Source organism: Prosopis cineraria, unplaced genomic scaffold (assembly GCF_029017545.1).
Source record: "Prosopis cineraria cultivar Desert tree isolate PC_DT_omini unplaced genomic scaffold, ASM2901754v1 PC6, whole genome shotgun sequence".
NCBI classification, from domain to species: domain Eukaryota; kingdom Viridiplantae; phylum Streptophyta; class Magnoliopsida; order Fabales; family Fabaceae; genus Prosopis; species Prosopis cineraria.
In genome coordinates this window covers 1,453,777-1,477,290 of record NW_026555337.1, presented here as the reverse complement: position 1 = coordinate 1,477,290, position 23,514 = coordinate 1,453,777, and the positions used below count along the sequence as shown (strand labels likewise).

The 23,514-nt window shown below is 33.2% G+C and overlaps 2 protein-coding genes across 6 annotated transcripts; both read left to right on the top strand.

Moving 5' to 3' along the window:
* Positions 1 to 7,786: 7,786 nt before the first annotated feature.
* Positions 7,787 to 10,557, top strand: LOC129314282 (probable serine/threonine-protein kinase PBL10). 5 transcript variants are annotated; one of them, XM_054957675.1, is made up of 8 exons: positions 7,787 to 8,046; positions 8,165 to 8,235; positions 8,319 to 8,357; positions 8,649 to 8,974; positions 9,170 to 9,305; positions 9,387 to 9,529; positions 9,617 to 9,740; positions 9,814 to 10,557. In XM_054957675.1, exons 2-8 carry the CDS (start codon positions 8,184 to 8,186, stop codon positions 10,254 to 10,256), a joined length of 1,263 nt encoding a protein of 420 aa, XP_054813650.1. In that variant the 5' UTR covers positions 7,787 to 8,046; positions 8,165 to 8,183; the 3' UTR covers positions 10,257 to 10,557. The 5 variants fall into 5 exon arrangements, with proteins under 5 accessions (XP_054813650.1, XP_054813652.1, XP_054813651.1 ...); XM_054957676.1 differs by having other exon boundaries at positions 7,789 to 8,046; positions 9,823 to 10,557; XM_054957677.1 differs by lacking the exon at positions 8,319 to 8,357 and having other exon boundaries at positions 7,788 to 8,046.
* Positions 10,558 to 16,802: 6,245 nt separating this feature from the next.
* Positions 16,803 to 22,813, top strand: LOC129312927 (factor of DNA methylation 4). The gene is made up of 7 exons (XM_054955721.1): positions 16,803 to 16,864; positions 17,777 to 18,639; positions 18,729 to 18,910; positions 19,033 to 19,101; positions 19,266 to 19,562; positions 20,054 to 20,269; positions 22,021 to 22,813. Exons 2-7 carry the CDS (start codon positions 17,778 to 17,780, stop codon positions 22,273 to 22,275), a joined length of 1,881 nt encoding a protein of 626 aa, XP_054811696.1. The 5' UTR covers positions 16,803 to 16,864; position 17,777; the 3' UTR covers positions 22,276 to 22,813.
* Positions 22,814 to 23,514: the final 701 nt, after the last annotated feature.

Below are 23,514 nucleotides of genomic sequence, written 5' to 3'. Positions count from 1 at the left end.
ATCCATTGAGAGAAGCCTTCCTCTCCACCTCTAATCAGATTACATTTTGATGATTTCGATTAATTTTAGCTCTCTTAGACATAGATTTGGATCGTCTAGACTAAATAATATAAACGATACAAATTTAATGTTTTTTATTTTTATTTTAAATTTATTGAAATAAAAATTTACAAGACCATTCATATGTTAATCTAAACTATATAGATTAGAGAATAGGTTTATTAGTTTTCTTTTACCATTTATATAATTTTTTTATTTTTAAAAATAAAAATATTAAATTTAAGTTTAAATTAAATTTGAACAATTTATATCTATACCTCTCTCATGGGTGCTAAAAAGGAGGAAGGAATAAATTGACTTTCTAAGATTGAACATTAGTACCCTAGAGGAAGTTCCTAATGATTTTTTCTATTAACTTAGAGCAAGATATCAATAGCATGGTTGTTTGTATTGCATAATAAAGGATTGAACTTAGTGTAGCTTTGGCAAGAGTTATGTGACTTACAAGAGAAAGGGAGGTAGCTTTCCAACTTGTAAGCTTCTGTTGAATTGTCTCTAAGATATACCCATATGTGTCTTTAGCAACTCTATTGTGAAGCACAAGTACCATTAGGTAATGACCAAGACATTTTGTACATTTGAGTTTCAATATATTGCAAACCTGACTTTGGTTCCTTCTTGAAACATTTCTTGAGAAGTGGATACGTGCTTTACTTTGGCTAACCCTTTGACCTGATGCACCATAAAAGTCTTTCATAAATTTTCACATCAGAAGAATTTGCCTTATGGAGACTTTTCTAAAGAAGAGCATGTCTGCGAAGAAGAGGTGTGATAATGGTGGTCCTTTTCTACCCATCTTAATGATATTCCAGTTGCCTTATTAGACTTATTTATGGATGGCTTAAGATGATATTTCTATATAAAGCATGAGGATGTAAGGTTATACGGTACCCCCGACCTTGCCGGTGCTTTAGAATGGCTCTCATTCCTAATGCTTGCATTACAACTCAAATGAATTTGATAAGGAAGCTAGCATCTATGAGTATATCTTGAATGACATTCCAGTTGAGCTCATCGAAGGCTTTCTCCAATTCTACTTTGATAGCATACCATTTCTTTTTGCATTGTTTGCTCCTCATGGAGTGGATTACTTCTTGTGTGATTATGATGTTTCACCTTTCATAAAACTTAATTGGTAGGGGAGGATGAGGTTTGACATTACTAATTTAAGATGGTTGGCCAGGACTCTAGTAATGACTTTGTAAGCTTCAAAGCATAAGCTTATAGGTTAGAATTCTTTGATGTTTGTTAGGTTAGGAATTAGGGATATAAGAGTGTTATTGAGTCTAGGATCTATAGGTTCTCCATTGAATACATTGTGCACCACTTTGAATAAAAATTGACCCACAATATCCCACTCACTTTGGTAGAATAGGGCATGAAGTCCATCAGGGTCAGATGCTTGGAAAGGCTTCATATCAAACAGAGAAATCTCAACCTCGTTAAGTGACACATCAACATTTAAAATGGTAAGAGAAGCATTGAATAAGGGAGGGGACATACCTCATGAACCATAGGGTTTCACTAATGTTAAGTATCAGTGTAGAGACTAGCGAAGAAATTGCATGCCATCATTTTGAGTGATGATTTGTCGAATATCCATGCTCTAATGGAGTAAAATGTGCCAACCTCTAGCCAATAGTGGCTGTAAGATCAAACTCATAGAAACACAAAATCATGCCTTCCTCTTTAAAGCTACTTTCAACTTCCTAAGTCAACCAAACAAGCTTTGGGTTCAAGTTCTTCGTGCCAAGTATAACTGGTCAAAAAGGAATAAGTATATCTTCCATACCCAATTTGCTTCTTACTTCTAACACGAGATAACCAAAGTCTAGCCGGACACAAAACTTAACTTGACTTGGCATCTGCGTAATGGTAATAGTGTCCATTTCTAGCAAGATAACTGGATTGGCGATATAGGTCCCCTCAAATTTCTTGCACATGCTAACATTCTCGAGGCTAACCTTTAAAGGCCTATAAGCGACTACATGAACGATTATAGGAGTTAGAAATGGTCACTTCTTTGAGGATTCCTCCCACCTAATATTGGTCTTAAACTTGCTACAACAACTCTCCTCACAAGCTGTGCAATCCCTGAACACTCGGTTACTTTTGCATATACAGCCATATAGGAGTTTAACTGGAACAAACCTGAACACTACTAAAAGTGGGTATGGTAATGGTCTGGCTTGCAACAAATTTGAACATTCCTTTGGCTTTTAATGAAAAACCTTCTCCTCGCAAATTTAGAGAGACAATAGGCCTACTTGAAATTGTTTTTATTTTATTATTTTGAGAATTAGTATTTTGTAAAATATGTTCTAAGAACAAAAAAATAATATGTGGTTTTTTCTCATTCTCTTTTATTTTCTAGAATAATAATCATAAAACACTTAATATTTTCATTTTTCTATTAAATAATATTTTATTTTTTTGTTCTCCAAAATATTTTTGAAAACATATAATGAAACATATTTTTTTGTTTTTTTGTTTTGGAAAATAGAACATTATTCCCAAAACAAATTATCAAATTGGCGTAACATCATGGGATGACTAATGATGCAACTTGCTTGGATTGTGATGTTGACATTGAAGACATTAACCACATCATCCGCCAATGCTCTATTGCTGGTGCTTGTTAGGGGCTGGTCTTGCCTCTGAAACTATAGCCTCATCAATCTATACCAAGCCCTTCAAGGAGTGGATGCTTGAAAATCTAAACCCATGACTTATGGGTGTCCATCGGAGACTTGGATTTGGCATGCTCTGCTAGAAGCTCTAAGCCAATACGAACAAAAGGATCTTTGTGAATGAAAATGAGACTCCCTATACTCTAGTCATTTTTTGTTTGTAATTTAGCTTATGCCACTATTAAAATGCGTGATCTGATTGATATCATTGATCATGTGGTCTAGTCTTTTTACTTTTTCCGCATGTAATTTGTAAATATTTGTTTGGTGATATTTCACTTCCATTAAAAAAAAAGAGGAAATTCAAGCCCTTTGTATAAGTGGCTTCCCTGATCCAACATGTTGTTAGGGGTTATTTTATAAGGGTATGACTTATATATCTAGCCTCATATACTTAATATACTTATATTTAATTAAATTATGACAAATAGATCTTAAAATTTTAACTAAATTAATAAAAATTTATTATAGAATAAATAATTTATAAAAGATATACATATCTTGATTTAATTAAAAATAACTATATTAAATATTTTAAAGTTATATTTAAAATTTTACTTACTTTTATTTCTTATATTTTTATTGTATTGGTATTGAAGAGATTGATAAAAATTTAAAAAAAGTATTAATCAAGGAGAGTAACATTCTAAAATTTTATTGTACTTTATTAGTTCATAATTGAAATTTATTTTTTTACATAAAATTATTAAATTGCTCTTAAAGTTTAAAATAATTAAAAAGGCCACCCTATTGTTACCGGCATCTCGAATTGCCGATGGTGGCAAATTTGTCAAAGCTCTTGTCGCTGTTGGCCACTTACTAAAACTTCAATGCTGGTGACTAGTGGTAAAGCCAATACTTGAGATCGGGGGGTGTGAGATAACAAAATTTAAAAATTAATAGTTTTAAAAATAATATAATAATTGTAAAAATAATTACATTATGCACAAAATATAATAACATAATTAAAATCATGCACATTTTTATTTAAGAAAAATATATTGAGAATTTATTATGGTAAAAATATGTTGAAAAGGTTGATATAGAGCTTAGGTTTGAAAGAAAAGAAAATTATTACCAAAAAGATGACTTATTAATGAGTGGTTGGATTTTATTATAAAATAAATAGCTCTCTTGATCCATTTTTCGTAATAATATGTCTAATCAGTTTAAATTTTTTGATTTGAATTTATGCAATGGGTTAGAATATCATATATTTAAAAGTTTTGAAACTTAAATATTATAAAAGGTTCAAAATTTTAAAACTAGATGTGCAAGATTGTAAATTTTACATATTTCATATGTAATTTTCCTTATGTGATGAGGTGCATTTGCCTCCCTCACATATATGTGGCCACCATTGGCGGTGACACTTTTATTAAAGGATAGTTGATAAAGATAATAAGGGAGGTTTTATCTCATGACCTTTTATTCACTTAAAAAGTTTTATGGCCAAGCTACTAAACTTATTTAATTATATATGGCAAAAAATTATATGTAATAATCCAAGCATGTAAATTACTTTCATATTATAATAAAATAATGTGTTGTTAATTCTAAAACAACACATGTTATTTTACTAATGACATGGTCAATTATAAATTAGGAGTTCTTAAACTTTATACATTGTACTTGTTGAGGTTTGATTGTATTGATGTTAATCACAAAGGGGTCATTATCAAAATTTGAATGAATATTTATTAATAAATATAAATGATCAATACTTGTACAATTAAGTCCATCATATTAGTTTTTCTAACTTATTAAAACTCAAATGAATTATTGTTAATTTAAAATGAGTTATTGTCAAGATTCAAATGGACACTTATTGATGAAGAAACAACACTTGTGCAATTAAGCTTATCATATCCACCCAAATAGATTATTATTAATTTCAAATGCATTAATTGTCAAAACCTGAATAACTTATTGCTTATATACTTATTTTATTAGACTTGTGCTTTCAATTATCAATAATAAATATTCAGTTTTAAAAGTTAAAAACCTTGACTCGTTAAATTTCTAAAGAAACCTTAACAAAAAATTTAAGTTAAGGTTTAGTTTTTTACAATAACAAATACGTCCTTTTGCAAAACAATATTTAATACAAAATTGATGGATTCTTGTTGTGATAAATTCATTTAAGAGGGCCTTAAATATCACTTTAAAAAAAAAACTAGTGTCAAAGATAGAACACTCCACCTTCCCACCTTGTCATCGCCATTGTTGGATAGCTTGTTTTTTTTAATTATTACTATTTGGTGTTGGTAAACACACATGCAGTGTCATCAAAGATATGAGTTGGCATTCAATCCAATAGATAGAGAGGGGCCAAAGGGGGAAGGCATGGGTTTTAGGTTGGTTGCACAATTATTTTTGGTAATGCACACTCTAACTCTCCATTGCATATATTATTCTTCCCTTTTGTCTCTTTCTTTGTTTTTCTCAAGGAAAATTTCATCCAGAACCCTTTCACTTGACATAATAAGAAAGCCCCTAAATTTTTAAAACCTCACTGCAAGTCTAGTGTGTTGAATTGAATTGAAATATAGTAGGAAATGATAAGATTGTCCTCATCTCTTTATAAGTAATTCAGTTGAAATAGAGCATTCTCTCTCCTTGGAGAGTCGCCAACTTGAGTGACAACACTACCCTTACTTCAGACAAGTTGTGCAATTCACCAATCCGACAACAAAGCTCCTAGTTGAAAAGCAAGAACAAGATCCAAGAGAACAAGTGTGACCACCTCATCACTATGCTTTTCCAATCATTTCTCTTTTATTTCAGTCTACAATGGAGGATTTTGAGGAAGATGATAAAGAACAAGGGAATAAAAAATGAACTAGAATTTCATTGGACTGTAGATATATTTGTTTATGTCCTTACTAAGTTTTGTTCATTGTTCATTTCTTTAGAATGGAATCGTTGCATTATATTAACTATGTTATAAAGTAGAAGCTCAAGAAAGATTTACAATTAAAGGCTACATTTTCTTAAAGCAGTGTTACAAACAAGTCCAATAGGTAAATAAATAACATTTAGTAGGAAAATGAACAACAATTTAGAAGCAAATAGATAACAATATGTTTGAATGACTTGTTTGTCATCCTAGTGTATGTGGTTCATTACCCTAGGCTAGTTGTTAATTTCCCTGCCGCATTTATTCATTATCATACTAACTTGAAAGAATTTCAAGTATTGGCATACCAATAGAACATACTTATACTAGTAGGATTCCATGTTTGAATGACTTATTCATCATCCTAGTATGCGTGGTTCATTATTCTACAACAATTGTTAATTTTCATATTGCACTTGTTCATTACAACTTTGACTTGAAAGAATTTCAAGTATTCATTTCATATCGATAGAACATACTCATATCAATAAGGTTTCATGTTTAATAACCAAAACTAAATTCCTTTTAAAACTCAGTCAAGGAAGATTCTTGGATAAGAACTCTGGTGATAGAGATGTCATTGATATTCAAATATCCTAGTTCAAGTATTAGAAAGTAGTTTGGGAAGCTTCACTACGTGTGTCCTTCAACTTCAAAAACCAATTATTCATGATAATCTTAAGTTGAATATAAGTTGAAAAACATCCTTTTATATTGCAATTACTAGTTGTACATCTCAAATTTTAGTTTTCACTTTCTCTTGAATCTTATTGTTGGCTAAGAAATGTTTGAAGCCTTGTCATTTAAGATTATCGACCATGCATTTAATTTTAGAGCATCCTTCAAAGTGCAGAGAGGCAAGGACACTCTTGTCATTTTTCAATAAATTTTAATTTCAATTAAGTACCCCAAACTCATAGTGAGGTTTTAAAAATTCAAGGTTTTTTTAATTATTATTATGTTTGCTCCAAGGGTCGTCAATAAAATTTTTCCTTTTTCCCACTCCAGTTGCTTCCCCGCTTTACCCCTTAGCTTCTTCATTTCCTAAAATGATCAATCGTGCTAGATTTTAATTACTATCCCTTCAATTCATTCACATATTCAAGTCCCATATCCTCGAACAAGTCTTGCTTGGACAAAGTTGACTGCCTTGGTGTCTTTTTTCCATGTATACAATTCATCCATTAGCCGGCATGCATAGTACTGGTGCCATTACTAGTTTGTATATAAATCTAAATAGTATGTACTGTTAAAATCAGTCGTAGTGATCAAAATAACCCAAAATATTATTGGCGTCAAATCCACATAAATGCAGAAATTTTACAATTTCAATCAATATTGATATAAAATAAAAGAATGAAGAATAACTGAGTGGAAAGTTAAATGAGAAATAGCAAATTTTGCATCCGACCTTGAACATGTCCAATATGTATGCTTTCTTCCATTGCAACCCTCTCCAAATGTTTGATATTCGCTGCAGATAAATTTTTGGTGTCCTTACCGATGGAAGCTCTTTTTATTCGTGGCTTGATGCATCGGTCCATTGCAAGGACAATTTTATTCGTAGCCGGATAAACCTTCACTTTAAAAGTTCCGTGTTTTGGGCCCAATTTTCATCCAAGTTGGTCACTACACCGTCATTTCATCGTCAAAACTCACCAAGTATGCAAAAATAACACATTTAGATTAACATGACATCTTATTTGACACATTTAAAAGCATTAAGGCATCATTTCCTCCATCGTCGTTATATAAAAACTGCAATAAATAAAATAACAAGTGCGCATGACTTTGTTCTCTGATATATTACTCCTAATACGAGTATGATATCTGTAATTGAAGGTGTGGGCATTTAGAAGAAGAAAATATCGTTTGTCGAAAAGGAAGAAAATAAAAAATCCATTTCTGATAAGTTCTCCCCAGCGGTCAACAGTAGGGTCCAAGGCCCATCCAAGTGGCCGAAGCTAGAAAGCTCAGTCTTGTCATAACAGACAAGAAATGGCGGGCAACTCAAGCCAGCCGCCAGATCCATGAGATCCAACGGCTCGCAGCGTGGGGAACTCTGCTGGCTAATCGTTCTTCCCCTCCCACGGTACCATTCGTAAAGGTTTGAGCTTCGTACATTGGACGAGAGAGGGTGGGCCCTTCAAATCTGACAATCCCCACCTTCCTCGCTCATCGCTTTCCCTCTGTCTTTACTATACAGTTCAGCCAAAACTTTTCTGGTTTGATTGTTCAACTTGCTTAAAATTTTGGATAGTCTTGCCATAGCCTGTTACTCGCACCACGACAAGCGTTAAACCCTTCACTTTCTCCTCCGCACCCGGTCCCCTTCTTCCTTCTCTCTACTATCCTTCCCATGAGCCCGGCCTCTTCTTTCAACCTCACTCCAAACAGGTGCGTTTCCTGAATTCTTGATTCCTGTTATTTTGTTGTCGACCTCTGAGCTTTCTTTATCCCTCTATTCAATTCATTCATCGTGATTTCTAGAACTTATGGGTAAATGTGTTCGCAGGTTTTAGTTTATTTCTAACATGGGAAGTTGTTTGGGCACCCAAATTAAAGCTGAGAGCCAGTGTAACTCAGGTATTTCTGGTTTTGCTTGCTCTTTGGTGCAACCCTGTTGTCGGGTGACCATGCTATTGATTTCTCGATTCATATCCTTGTAGGTATGTTGATCAGTTCCTTTTGTGATCGACTTCTCAGATGTATATTTTTCTCTTCCTCTCTCTTTCGCTTTGCCTGGCTCTACTCTTTCTTCCACTTCTTCTTCCTGCTTATATAACGCCTCTAATTTGTAAACTTATCCCTGTTTCTGCTCATGAGATTAAATTGAGTTACTTGAGTAGTTCTGACAACTCAACTTTTTGTCTTTAATTACTCATTTTACCGTCGTTTGATGCTAACTTATCTCGTCCATATATGTGGGGGGAGATTCGACTTTTGTGTTATGAATGTGTTTGATTGTGCTAATGTAGTAATGTTGTTAATTTCTACAGGGTCGACTTCAAAACACGTGAGCACAGATGGAAGTGATCTGCGCATCACGGGTAGCGAGGTTTCAAAGGCCTCGGCGACTAATACTAGTCTGAGTATGGGTGAGATCTTGCACTCAGCCAATTTGAAGAGCTTTACTTATGCAGAACTGAAGGCGGCCACGCGAAATTTCCGGCCAGATAATGTTTTAGGAGAAGGTGGTTTTGGATCAGTTTTCAAAGGGTGGATTGATGAGAAGTCCTTAACTGCTGCCAAGCCTGGCACTGGCATTGTTATTGCTGTGAAAAGACTTAAACAAGATAGTATGCAAGGTCACAGTGAGTGGTTGGTAAGTGTGAATCTTTTCTTTGCCCCTGGTAGGGAGTTTGATATATGCTCAGGTCATGTGTGATAGTTATGTTTTTACTTGACAGGTAAGACATGATTAATAATTCAAGAATCAAGTAGACTTAATTAATTTTGTTACTCTTGTAAGGTAAACTGAGTGGAGTTGGTTTGCCCTGTTTTTCCTTTTCTCTTCTAGGCTGAAGTGAATTGCCTAGGACGATTTTCTCATCCCCATCTTGTAAAGTTGATTGGGTATTGCCTTGAAGACGAACACCGCCTTCTGGCGTATGAATTTATGCCTCGAGGCAGCCTGGAGAATCATTTATTCAGGAGTGAGTTCTTCATGCCTTACCACTTTTTCAATTGGTTTAACTAGAGGGTCGTGTTTACCATTCATAATACTGTCGTAACAGGGGGCTCTTACTTTCAACCTCTCTCTTGGAGCCTCCGTTTGAAGGTCGCTCTAGGTGCTGCTAGAGGGCTTGCATTCCTTCACGGTGCTGAAACAAAAGTGATATATAGGGACTTCAAGACCTCAAATATCTTGCTTGATTCAGTATGTGCCATTTCAACCATTTCCCTCTCTCAAAGAACTATATTAATGGCGTGTCTGTAAACAAAACCTTCTGTGATTTGGTCACAGAACTACAATCCAAAACTTTCTGATTTTGGGTTGGCCAGGGATGGACCAGCAGGGGACGAAAGTCATGTCTCCACTAGAGTATTAGGAACCTATGGATATACAGCTCCTGAATATGTAGCCACCGGTATTGTTTAGTCATGTTACCGATCAGGTTATGTTAATTCATATCACTCCCGAATATGTTAATTCTTGTTTAGTCATGGCAGGTCACCTGACTTCAAAGAGTGACGTCTATAGTTTTGGAGTAGTGCTGGTGGAAATGTTATCAGGTCGGCGAGCAATGGACAGGAGTCGACCATCAGGACAGCGCAACATGGTGCAGTGGGCTAAGCCATACCTGGCAAACAAACGCAAACTTTTTCGTGTGCTTGATAACCGTCTTGAAGGCCAGTATACAATAGACGAGGCGTACAAGACAGCTACACTGGCATTGCGATGCATTTCAACGGAATCCAAGTTCAGGCCAAGCATGGACGAGATTGTTTCTGAGTTGGAGCAGCTTCAAGTTCCCAGTGGAAATGGAGGCAAACAAAAGCCCGCTGTTAATAAATCCAGTGGTAGAAGAAGTGAAGGCGATGCTAAGAATGGGACGACCCCCACGGTTTATCCCCGTCCCTCTGCGTCCCCACTCTATGCTTGAAACTCGATAAAGCTCAATGCTGCAAATCCATAGCTATCCAGATTGTACACATCTAATATCTTATGTCAGTTAATATGGGTGACATATGTATTCTCTGTTTTGTTTGTAAAGTGCTTGTAGAAAATAGATATAGTTGTGAAAGCAGGATGGGATGCAAGTGGTTTTGCATGACCATAGAGTATAGTTGGCTTTGTTTTTTTATGTTTTGTTTTGTTTTTTGCTTTTTGCTGCCTTTTCCTCCCTGTTGTGGGCAGTGTACTGGAATTTGCTGAATCCGAATTAATATACCATTTTCGTGATAGGTTCCCCTGCAGGATGCATTCATACTTTGAAAAAAGGATGTGTGATTTTTCTATCCCCGTCTTGATGGACAACTTCTGTAGAAGTTTTGTATTTAAAATATAGAGAGAGAGGGAGGAGGGGGGGTGCTTCTTCTATCCTTTTCAGAAACAAGAAATCTTAATTATAGTATTTTAAGACAACAAGAGACGAAATGACATCAAGTGTAGACATGAAATAGATAATTGTGGGGTGCAAATTCCCCAAAACGAGGAATGAATTTATTAGGAAGCATTGGTGGGGACTGGATCTGGACAGGAGGGAGCAGTGGGTAAATAAGGTTATGTGTCAGTCACATTTTTAAGAGTTGATTGAATAAAATGAGTTGAAAAATTTAACATAATTTATTTTCTATTGGGTTAGTTCACAAAAATTTATCAATTTTTTTTAATAATTTAAAATTTATAATATATATATATATATATATATTTTATATTTTAAGATAAATTAACAATTAAAGAACTTGTAAATAAATAAATGAGCATGAAATTCAATCAAACAAGTTCATTTTATAAGAATTTTACTATTAATCATCTTCTCGCCTAAAAGTGTTATCTTTCTTATTAAAAAATAAAATTTAAATATAAATTCATATTATTTTTTTCAATAAATTTATATTTATGATTTCAATAAATAAATCTTATGAGATTAATAAATAATATATTTTTAAAATATTTCTATAAAAGCTAATAAATTATTGATTTACAAATTATAATAAAAATTTTATTTCCAAATTGTAAGAAAGATTTGCATTATCTTTCAAATATAAATAACATATTTGGAAGTCACAAATTATATATTTAAAAAATATTGTCATTATTATAGATTTATAAAAATGATATAATATGATTAAAAATAAAAAAAATTTAAAAAATATACTAGCCCATGAGCCAACCTGTTTTAATCAATTAGTTTGCAGACTGAGTTAGCCCAGCCCATTTTAAAGAACAGGCTAATTTGTTCAACTTGTTAAATTTAGCATGTTAAACAGATTAGTTCGCGAGTTCAACCTATTTTTTTAGCTCTAATGAGGGGTAATATTGAAATCTTGAAAACCAATGAACGATAAGCGATCCCGCTTAAGATTGGACAAGCAGGCAGTAGCCAAACAACGCAAGTCAAGAATGTGATGTTGTCCCATGTTCAATATTATTCCCATCCAGTCGAAGCCACCAAGGCTTTTGTTTGTCATGACTTGTTCTGAAATCAGTTTGAGTGATAGACTTTGTACTCGTGTTTGGTTTATGTTTGAGCTTTTCCTGCTACATAACCAGAACCAGCCGTCCTGAAAACGACTAATAATTGAAACACCTACAGTTTGATCTTCCATTACAGTGTTTTCAATCACCGTACCCCTGATATGTATATCCCTTTCCCATGGAATTAGGTTAATTTGATTTCTCTGTTACTTCCAAGCATCTAATCTCACGCCCACTGAAAAATAAATACACCTTTGCCTTGCCCTTGCTCCTCATTGAAAATGTGATAATCCACAAAATTCTCTACCCAATCCCATTACAATTCCCATTCATTTAACGATATTGTCTCTAGCCTTCAGTAATGGTTTCGGAGCACAGGTAGGCCTTCCCCACTACCCCCAATAACTCATCTGGAGCATTCCATGGTTTCACACCTACCCATGTAGTCTCAAAAGCATAGACTGGGAATCAAGACGGGTCCAATCCTTATAGGCTGACTTTTAAGGGCTAGAGTTCTAAAGTTTAATTATTCAAAAATTGACTCAATTTTAAAGCCCAATTCTTATTTATAAGTCTTAGGGTCGAGCTCTTATGCCCTCTTTTTTAAAAAAATTTAACATTTTAATTTAAACAGAATATTCTAAAATTTAACATAAAATAAATTAAAGTCTCACATAAAATTTAACATAAAATTCAACAAAGATTTAAAATTTTAAATTTAAGATAAATATTAAAATCTTCATTAATATAAATTTAAATCCTCCTCGTCATCATTTACAAATAAAATATTAGATCCTTCATATGTAGGTCCACTTATTGAAGGTGGAGGTAGAGATTTAATGTCAATTATTTCTGCAACTTTTTATTCATTACCTGCAATAAATATTAATCAAATTGTGTCATTATTAGTGAAATATATGTATGTGTGTGTGTGTTTAACTGTTTATATATAACATAATTCAATTTATCAGGGCTTGAAGGGCCGCCCACAATCTTTTTTCACAGAGCTTATTAGGGTCATGCTCTTGAGCTCGATTATGTTAAAAAAATTTAATTTTTAAAATCCAAATTTTTATTTAAATAAGGTCATCAATCTTGACTCTAACCTCGTGTCTGGCCTCGGCTTGTCCAGCCTCTTCTATCCTTCATCTCAGCATTCACGTTGTCACTTGTCAGCCATGTAGGATCCTGACTCAGCATTCGTGACATGTGATTCGGGGGAAGGAGAAAAAAAGTAGCTTGTGATAATTCATGAATTTGTACCTGTCCTTGTCCCTTGAAAATGTTGTGGGTTCTGTTATGAATCATGGTGGATGATAGAATCGGTTTCGGTGCTCAGCACCCAAACACTGCCAGTTTGGTAGTGTTTTTTTTTTCTTTTTTAAACTATAAATTTATTATAATAATAAAAAAATATTATAAAATTATTATTTTAATATTTAATAAACAAATAAATATTAAGATGTTAAAATTAAATATGAACAAATTAACTCATTAAAATATGACTTGAACAGTTCATATGTAAATTTTGATCTAAACAATTCAGAACTGTGTTGAAAATATTAAAATTGAAAATAAAAATATTTTTTTATTTTATTAATTTTGCACAGTTGTTTATCTATATGAGATAATATCATTCAAAGCATACTCAAATATTAAATATAGGTACTTATCTTAATAGGAATTCAAACATTGATTTATTACAGTATAAGAAACTAGCTCATTTTGCTAGATTCAACTCCTATTTTAAATTGTTTAGATCATTTTTTATTTTTTCAGTACAGTTCTCAATGCTCAAACTAAAATTTTTATTCAAACTATTCAGGTTCAATTTTAATATCTTAATGTTTATTAGTTTATTAAATATTAAAATAATAATTTTATAATAATTATTTATTATTATAATAAATTTATGGTTTAAAAAAAAAAACTATCAAACGGTGGTATTTTGGTGTTGAGCACCACGGTGTTCATTCGAGTTCCGTGGATGATAGTGTTGTGGGAGTTAAAATTGAAGAAATGAGGTGTCTGCGCAAGTGGCAGGACTCTTCCACTTCATGATCTCATGTCATAGATTAGTTTATATGAAATGGCATGTAAATTGGTATGTCTTTTTTTAATATGACGTGATAGAGAGTTGAAAAATAACTTCTAATGTGAAGAATAACAAATCCACGCCCAACAAGCAAAAAATTTTATTATAAAAAATAAGAATTATAAGAATTATTTTATTTATGAAAATGAAAACTTAACTATAAATATAATAAAAATATGATAAATTTTAAATCAAGATAATATATAAAAGTAGCCACGAATGATAAAAGAAGATTTGAATCACAATTTCAACAATAAACCTTATTTCTAACTTAAAGATATATAAAAATTTTCATATGACATATAGATATATAGATTTATCATTAATTAAATATCTTGACTTCTTTTAATCACAATTATGGAATGTTTCAATTTCTCGCCTATTGAGTTACTTCAAGATAGTCCATTTGTCCCTCAGTAAGATTCTTATAATTATAAGAATATTGGAATCCACGATTTCATAAGAGATTGAATCAACAACTTTTTCTACCAACTAGAGCAATGACTGATAGTTTGTTTTGGAATTATTAAATTAATAACACGATAACATTTTAATTTCATATGTATTTAATTCCATGTAAATCATCAACATCCAATAGTATTGTTTTTTTTTTTTGGCTTGAATGCATGGACCCATAATTGATTATTATAGAATATCGAAACAAGTTAAATATAAAACACTTTTAATTAAATTACATTCTTAATTAATTAGTTAATTATTTTTAAATAATGCACTTTTTTATATTTATTCTTATTCAATAAAATATTCTAATTAAAAAAATATTATTAATTGTACCTCTATATTAAGGATTTTTTTAAAAAAATCCATTAATTGAATATTAAAAAACCCTAGATGGTCTATATTTTTAAACATCAACCTAAAAAATGTTTTATCTTTTTGAACAGGAAAATCTTTCCATGGTCAATGGCGATGGAGGCAGAGACGAAGAAAACTGCCTAAAGAAGCAAAAAGCGTGAAGGACACGCAACCACGTGAAACTAGAGAACATCCCTCTCGGCCCTCGCACTCAGCGCCCCTGGCTATGGGTATCTCCACTCTCGAGCCTAGTTTACGTCCTTATGATGATCAACGCTCTTGCCGGTTCAGATTCAAAAATTTTATTTTATATTTATGAAAATAAAAGTTATATCTCCCTCATTTTTTTATAAATTATTTCTATCAATATGATCAATATTAATATAAAAAAATAAAAAAATATAAAATTTTAAATATATTTTTATATAATAAATTTAAAAAATAATATTATATTATTTTTTTTCTTTCATTAAGGATAATTCTAAAAATATATTTTAAATATTAACTTATAAATAAAATTAAATAAATATTTTAAAATGTGTCTTATAAATAGGACTTAAGCAAATGAATATTAATAAATATATTTTATTATTAATCTAAACATTAGATATATGCATACAATTTAAATAATTTAATTTAATATTAAATATTTTTATAAATTAAATATTCAGATATATTCAGGTCAATTTAAATTTAAAATTTTTAAATTTCAATTTTTTTTAAATTTTAGTTTGAATGTTATCGTTATTTTTATTTTTTGATATTATATTTATTATAATAAAAATCTATAAAAAATTAATATTAAATCCAGATTGTCTAGAATTCATCTAGACATTCAACTTATAAAAATTATAAAAAAATATAATAATAAATTGAATCATCTAACTTAAATATGTATTATATAGGTTAATAATAAGATTTATTTATTAAAATTTTATAATTTTTTATAATAAATATAAAAAAACTTTAATCTGGACAATTCAGCGGCGAATTTTTTTTTTATCTATGAGCTATGAATTTAAAAATAAATAGTAAAAGGGTGGGCAATAGGCATTGGAGCGAAGATATTAGGTAAGGGTGAGCATTGATTAGTTCAATCTTAAAATGTGTAAAACTGATTGATTAAACAATGTTAAAAATATGAATCAAATTGAATAAGAACTGAACTAAAATTTGATAATTTAATTCTAGGCTTTATGTTGGGATGTTAAGATTTAGGCCAATTTTATTATTATTTTTTTTAATTAAAATAAGCAAGGTATATATATAAAATTGATCTATCCAGAATCTCTGGAGTTGTGGGCTGCGGAGGGGTCTTTTGAGATTAGCATGGAAATTTGGAAGGGGGTTTTATCCTCAGACTGACAAATGGTGATGCTCTATCGGCTGAATGTGCTTGGGATAAAGGCTTAAGAGAGTGCATGTTGCTGTGTGATACTGTTGAAGCAATCTCTGCTATCTCACTATAGGAAATATTCGATCTACATGGACATCATAATTTGGTTTTGGAGGCTCGAGCCATCGCAAAGGGACTGGAATGCCATAGTTCAATTTATTCTAAGAGATGGTAATCTTGATGCTGATTGGTGTGCTAAGATGGCATTGAACTCTGCGTCTCTGCCCCTGGACTTCATTTTCTCCAACCCGAGGAGATTTTTAGTGACATATTCTTTGACCTTCCTTGAGCTAGTGTACCTAGTTTTTTTTTTTTTTTCCAGCTTTGTTTTGTTTTTCTTGTTTATCCCAAAAACAAATTGATCTTGTAAAGTGATAGTGATCTATTCTAATGAAAGGTTAGGATTTTAACTCAACAGATTATATATATATTTTATTTAAGTATAAAATTTAAAAAATAAAATAATTAATAAACTAGATATAATTTATAAATTAATAATTAATAAAATATATATAAATTATAATTCTTGATTAATTTACTCGATGTAATTTTAAATCTTATTTATTAATTCAAATAGCATTTTTTAAACAAACCAAAAAATATTAAATAAAATAAGTTAAATAATAAAAATTCGATTGAATTCGATTTTTGAATTTAGGTCGGTTTTGCTAATCCTTACATGAAGGGCCTGGCCACACGCACATGGATGGCAACGTATCCGCACCGGGGAGACGAGACGGCTCCCTGTACCTTCCTCTGCAAGGTTGAACCAAAATTCTCTCTCTAGTCTCTTCACGCTCTTTTGATTTCACTGTTGTCTGTTTGAAGCCCTTCACACCTCAGCCTTCCCTCTCATTCTCTTGCCGCTCGTCAAGACGTTTCACGTATGCAAATTTGATTCTGCAATGTCTAGAGTTTTGGTTTTGATTTTTCAATGCCTTTTTTTTTAAAAAAAAAAAATCCGATTACCATACCTGGATCTTCGGCCTTGCTTCCCGCTTCATAATGTTACTTTCTTTTGTCTTTCGTCACCTAATGAATCCTTTTTCCAATCGTCGTCTTTTATTTTGAACAGCTCCGGAACGCTTTTTACCATCGAGGAGATTTTCCAAGCTCACAGTTACACACCGTCAGATATATTATGTTCAACTTTTCTATTTCTTCACTTAGCTTGCCTTTCCCATTCTTCGGCCTTTTCTTATCATACAAGTTTTGCCTGGCATTCTTGGGTTGAAGTGTGCCCCGGCGTTTCTGTGTTAGCGGGCCTTTCTTTTGCTTTTCTTCAATTTTTTCTTACCTCTGATAGCATCAATCTCTGGCTTAAGGGGGTGGCCAGCACGGAAAACCAAATTAAGTGCACCCAAGGAATCCGCGTAGACCTGCCCTTTAGAGTAGTCAAGATTTTTGCATAACACTAGGCCAGTTTTGATAGCCCAGAGTTCCGCTGCCACAATTTTAAGTGATCCTAGTTTCCCTTGAAAATCCAGTATCCATTCTCCAGACAACGTATTGTTGTCGCTAGCGTTGGTAGTAATTAATAACTGGGGGTTCTATTGATCTAGTATTTAAGCTAAATAAAGATGTTATTCTTATTTTTCCTATTGCATTTCTTCTTTCATTAATTTAATATCGCGTGCCTGGGTCGTTTTTATTCATTTCAATTGCAAATGTCCAGTATGTCAGACCATATGAGTCGATCTGAGTTGAAGGATTATGAGTATAAATACTATAAAGGATTGAAGGCTGGTGAGTTTCGACTCAAAGTCTCCGATTCAAAATATAGGTGCCCCTTCTGCCATTCGAGCGGAAAGAACGATTACCACCTGAAGGAGCTTTTGGAACATGCGTCGAGAGTTTGCTGCAAATCAAAGAGCTCGAGTTTAAGAGTAAAAGCACGGCACTCGGCTCTTGAGAAGTACATCGAGAGACATCTTAAACCTGTTCCCAAAATTGATTGTCCTAAGCCTGACAATGACCAACTATTTGTCTGGCCTTGGATGGGGATTGTGGCTAACATTAAAACTCAATTGAAAGATGGACGGCATGTTGCTGAAAGTGGTACCAAATTGAGGGAAGACTTTTCCAGAAAAGGATTCAATCCAGTGAGAGTTCATCCATTGTGGAATCGTTTGGGTCACTCAGGTTTTGCTATTGTAGAGTTCGGCAAGGAATTTGATGGTTTCAATAATGCTATGGATTTTGAAAGGAGCCTTGAAGTGGATCAATGTGGTAAGACAGATTATATCAAGACAAGAAACCGAGGGGACAGATTGTATGGATGGGTGGCTCGTGATGATGACTACCATGCGAAGAGTATAATTGGTGATCACCTTCGTAGAAATGGGGATCTAAAATCTGTTACTGATAAACAAGTAGAGGACGAGAGGAAGGAATCCAAGCTTGTCCAAGGTTTGAATCAAACTTTGGAGAAGAAGACTATGCAATTGAAGGAGGTCCAAAGCAAATACAATGAGACTAATGATTCCCTGAGTAAACTGATGGGTGAAAAGGAGGACCTGATTAAATATTTTAATAATGGTGTGTTGAAACTTTGAAACTTATTTTTTTAGTTTTTATGATTAATTCTTTGATGGTAGTTTTCCTTATATTTTACTTTCCCCATTCAGAGATAACAAACATGCAGAAGATGGCCCGTGATCATGCTGAGAAGATCCTTAGGGATCATGAGGAAGATAGACTGCGTTTAGAAGCTCAGAGGAAAGAATTGGAGAACCTTGAGAAGGATTTGCGACTCCGACAAGCACAAAATGAAACCGAGAGACAAAAACTACTTCGCCAGAAGAAAATGGTATACTTTTCCATTTAAATTTGTGGATAAGCTGGTTTCGTATTGATGCTGTGATCCTACCTGCTGCCTTACATTAATAATTCAAGGTATGATGAACTTCATTTTCCATCTCTCTTCTGCAGAATGAGAGGGCAACGAAGGAGCAAAAGTTGGCTGATCAGAGAGTGATGCGTTTGGCTGACAAACAAAAGGCATGCATTCCACTTTTTTCTATCTATCCATTCCTTTGAATGTGATTGGGTTCTCTCTCTGTTTTTTTTTTTTTGGGTTCAATTACAGATAAGTGTTTCAGTTTTGTTTTGCTTATGGTTTCTGCCAATCCATCAATTTCAAATTCAATGGTCTTACATTGCAGAAAGAAAAGGAAGAACTGCATAAAAGAATTCTTGATCTGCAAAGAAAACTCGATGACAAACAAGAGCTGGAATTGAACATCGAACATATGAGAGGAGCTCTGGATGTTCTGCAAGAAATGAATCACATGGGTGAGGATGAGGACATTAAGGTGAAGAAAGAAATGGATAAAATTAAAGAGGATCTGAAGGACAAAGAGGAGGAGTTGGAAGCAGTGGAAGAACTGCAACAAACCCTCATAGTCAAGGAGCGTAAAACCAATGACGAATTGCAGGATGCTCGCAAGGAGTTAATAAATGTACGTATAATTTTTCTCGCACAAGGAAGTGTGAATGGCCTAGCTGGTGTTATTACATTTTTTGGCCTTCTACTCCCATCAAACGTGCTGATGCTCAACATGGAAATTCCATTTTAACTAATTATTTGCCTGGCAAACAACAAAGGACTAAATTTGTGTGGAATATTAAGACAATCTCAGAACAATACACTTTTGAATTTTCAACTTGAAACTTGTTTTGATGAAATCATTTCATCTGTAATGAAGTATAACATCTGGGGTAGGGTGCTAACAAAGACCATCCATATCTCTTTTTGTGTGTATGCGTGTGGTTTTCCAGTGAGGAGGATTTTGATCCTCTTGTTTTGTCATTCTTCTTCTTTTAAATGAGTTTTCTGTTAGTCTGGAAAAACATGTCTTACAATTCTCTTCCATTAACAACTAAATGTTGTTGTTGCCATGTCTTTTTCTTTTGTAATTTGGTTGAAGTTATCTAACTTCCTTGTTCACAGGGGATAGAACATTTGAGTACTCGCCCTGGTAATAGTAATATTATTGTGAAAAAAATGGGAGAGCTGGACCATAAGCCATTTTTAACTGCAGCCAAGGGAAAAGGTCCAGATGATGAGGTGTTAGCTCTACAGTTGTGTTCGCAATGGGAGGTAGATCTAAGAGATCCGAGCTGGCATCCCATTAAAAAAGTAGAGGATCAACGTGGGAATCTGAAGGTACAATGAGCCTAACTGTCAAAATAATGTTTGTTGTGAAATGGAATTTCTTTTTAAGTTTATCATGCCATATTCACTGAAATTAGTCTTGAGAACATTGATACCTAGAAACGAGAATTTAGATTGTATTCATATCTAACATCAACAACAACATAACAAGAGTTATACCATTCGATGGGGTTGGGCATGTGAATTGTGCGAGACTATTGTGTTCTATTAACAACTAAGTCTTTAAATATATTGTTAATCAAAAAGTTTTGTTCAATAATTTCATTGAGTGTTCTTTTTTATCCTTCTCTAATCCACCCTCCTCAACAACACCTCCAATGGCCTTCTTTTATGTGTCTGGATCACCTTAAATAATTTTCTACCATTTTCTCCTCAATAAAAGCTATACCAACTCTCATATGTTTTCATTATGAATCTTATCTTGTATGCTCACATGTCCATCTCAACATCCTTATCTTTGCTACCCAAATGTTCTTGTCATTTTAAAACTGTATTCATATCTAACATCCTTCAGTATATTATTTTTGTTAAGGATTGATTTTCGTTTTTGTTTTTGGGTTGACACAAAGGGACACTGATCTCAAAGAAGAAGCATGAAAACTAACACGGGAAAGGAAAATTCCCACTCTATTTTAGCTAAGAAATGAACTCAGGAATACCATGGTTGCATTCTTCATTGACGCTGTTGCTGGCTGGATCACCGAATAGAGGCTTTGCATGGTCGATGACAGTAGTTCAGGACAGTGATATGTCCAAAACGCCCACAATGAAAGTAGAGCATGTGAAATCACTCATGGTCAATCACAGGATTCCTATTCTTTTGCATGTAACCTTCTCCGGTTTGGTGTGAAGTTGCTAGACCTACGTTGATAGTTCTAACGATATGTTATTTATGCTATGTAGTGTCCATTTATCGTAGCATACTAGTAGTAAATCTTGGCAGATGGACCCAAACGAGGAATTCTTCAGTTGATGCTATCATGAGACATGGATTCATGTCCGGACTCCATTCCCTGACGGGAAATTGTTTGCCCAAAAGCATCCAGTTTAGTATAAACTCTGGGATACCTAGTTTTACTCGAGTGCTCCACAATAACCGCTTCCTCTGTGCACAGACCCTCATCTTTTTTTTTTTTTTTTTTTTTACCAGCGTGTATAGAACCCCATCTAAACCATTACAGATTCATCCTCCTAGAGGCCTTCATGATCAATGCCATCATCTCTTGGCTTAGATTAATCTTATCATCATCTGAAGACTGACTTTGGAGTGTTTTGCTATAATAACGTAGTCTTGAGGTACCCTGGAGGTCCTCATCGTAATGGATAAGACCTATGTCACCACCACCATGAACTCTGATCCATGCTTTTAATCTTCTTCGTGCTTTTTTAGAGTTGGAAGATATTAGACTTGTGAACTCAGAACGAGAGACCCATTCCAGCAATTTTGCGCTTGTTTTGCTTATACCTTTCAAACCATTTGCAACAGGGCTGAGGAATCTGTTCCAGATATTTCATTAAATAAATGTTTACCATAACTGCTTTCAAGAGCATTCAGGATGATATTGCAGACGAAAAAGTAAGCTTTGTATTTTAGTGGTATGATATTTAATTTATAGAAGCCAACCATGAAAGTCGGTATGTATTGGTTAATATGTCTTGGTGCTAGCTACTGGTTGCTGACGCATCGTCCTGAAGTTTATTTGCATGTAACGTATCTAATTCACATTGGATGTATTTTGCAGGAAATTATTGATGATGAAGATGATAAACTGAAATTTTTTAAGCATGAGCTTGGGGATGAGGCATTCGAAGCGGTTACTAATGCCCTGATGGAGTTGAATGAGTACAATCCTAGTGGTAGGTACGCAGTACGCGAACTCTGGAATTCGAAGGAAGGGCGGAAGGCCTCGTTGAAGGAGGGCATTAGGTATTTACTTACCCAATGGAAGAATAAGAAACAAAATCTCAAGCGGAAGAGGTCTCAATTCTTTCTTTGAACCAATTCATGATTTGCAGATTTGTAATTCGTACTGTACAGAACTAGAGTTGGTTCGTAATTTAACGAGGCCCATGCTTGGGATGCTGAAACCTAAAAGAATGACATACTGAACAGCAACTCTCTCATGCCAAACTTTGATATCAGTTTTGGTATCCACTACTTTTCACTGCCATATATGCATTCTATCAGCTGGGATTTTTCCAGCAAATGAGTAATTGGAGGTTAAGGGCTCCACATTTCGTGAGCCAACAAGTATTCGAGAACTGAAAATGACTTCGAGATCATTTTGACCCAACAAATTAAGCCTAACCTTTATAGGTATTATCTATTTTTTCATTAGTCAAATAACATGGGGCCAGTTTTTCCACTCCCATGGCATTTAACCTTCCTTGTTGGAAGATGTTAAATAAACTTAATTTGTTGAGAGAAACATGCTTGGCAAAGCTGGGAGACAAAATTCTTCAGAGTAAAGGATGAATGATAGAGTTTGGGGTATGTGAAAGTTATATTATTTTAAGAATTTAAGGATGTTTATAAATGAGAAGGGTGAATGTATTTATAAACTTTTATTATATAGCATGTTCTCACATTTTCAATGGATGGTGAAGATTAATTGGATCTTATGGTTATTTGTCTCCCTCTAGAACTCTTTACAAGATATTTTGCAATAAATATTTAGATATTTATAGTGAAAGTTCTAGAATCTATTCAAGACAATTAAGCAAAAGTTATTTAAGTTTCTCTAAAGTTGTCTTGTATACTCTAGCTTTCTCAAGGTTATTCAAGAGTTTTTTAGAGGATTTTGGAACATTTCAAATCATCCTAATCTCTTATAAATTCACAAAGCGTGACACAATACACTTTTATGATTGCAATCTCAACTGGTGTTCAGATCAATCTCAAAATCTATATTAAGTTAAGTAGTTGATTTTGAACTTGAAAAATGAAAAGGAGAATTTTAATAAATACTCTTAAACCATATTTATTTAAATTTAATGCCTCTAAATTTATGAAATTTTATTGCAATTCAGAGATGTTGATTTGATATTAAATTTTTAAGAAAAATAAAAAAATTACTCTTCATTTAAATTAATATCAAAACTTTCTTACTTCACTTAGTCATTGTCCTATTTCACTTATTAATTTACTTATGGAATGTTGTTCATTATTCTACTTAACTTGTTTTTATTTTAGGTGTTTAAATCATTTTAAAACAATTTATTATTTCCTATACTGT

Excerpts from the sequence above, each read along its gene's own strand:
- LOC129314282 (XM_054957675.1), top strand. The coding sequence starts at position 8,184 with ATGGGAAGTTGTTTGGGCACCCAAATTAAAGCTGAGAGCCAGTGTAAC. Across the intron at positions 8,236-8,318 it reads TGAGAGCCAGTGTAACTCAG|GTATGTTGATCAGTTCCTTT; the intron begins GTATTTCTGGTT and ends ATATCCTTGTAG. Across the intron at positions 9,306-9,386 it reads GGAGAATCATTTATTCAGGA|GGGGCTCTTACTTTCAACCT; the intron begins GTGAGTTCTTCA and ends CTGTCGTAACAG.
- LOC129312927 (XM_054955721.1), top strand. The coding sequence starts at position 17,778 with ATGTCAGACCATATGAGTCGATCTGAGTTGAAGGATTATGAGTATAAA. Across the intron at positions 18,911-19,032 it reads TACTTCGCCAGAAGAAAATG|AATGAGAGGGCAACGAAGGA; the intron begins GTATACTTTTCC and ends TCTCTTCTGCAG. Across the intron at positions 19,563-20,053 it reads CTCGCAAGGAGTTAATAAAT|GGGATAGAACATTTGAGTAC; the intron begins GTACGTATAATT and ends CCTTGTTCACAG.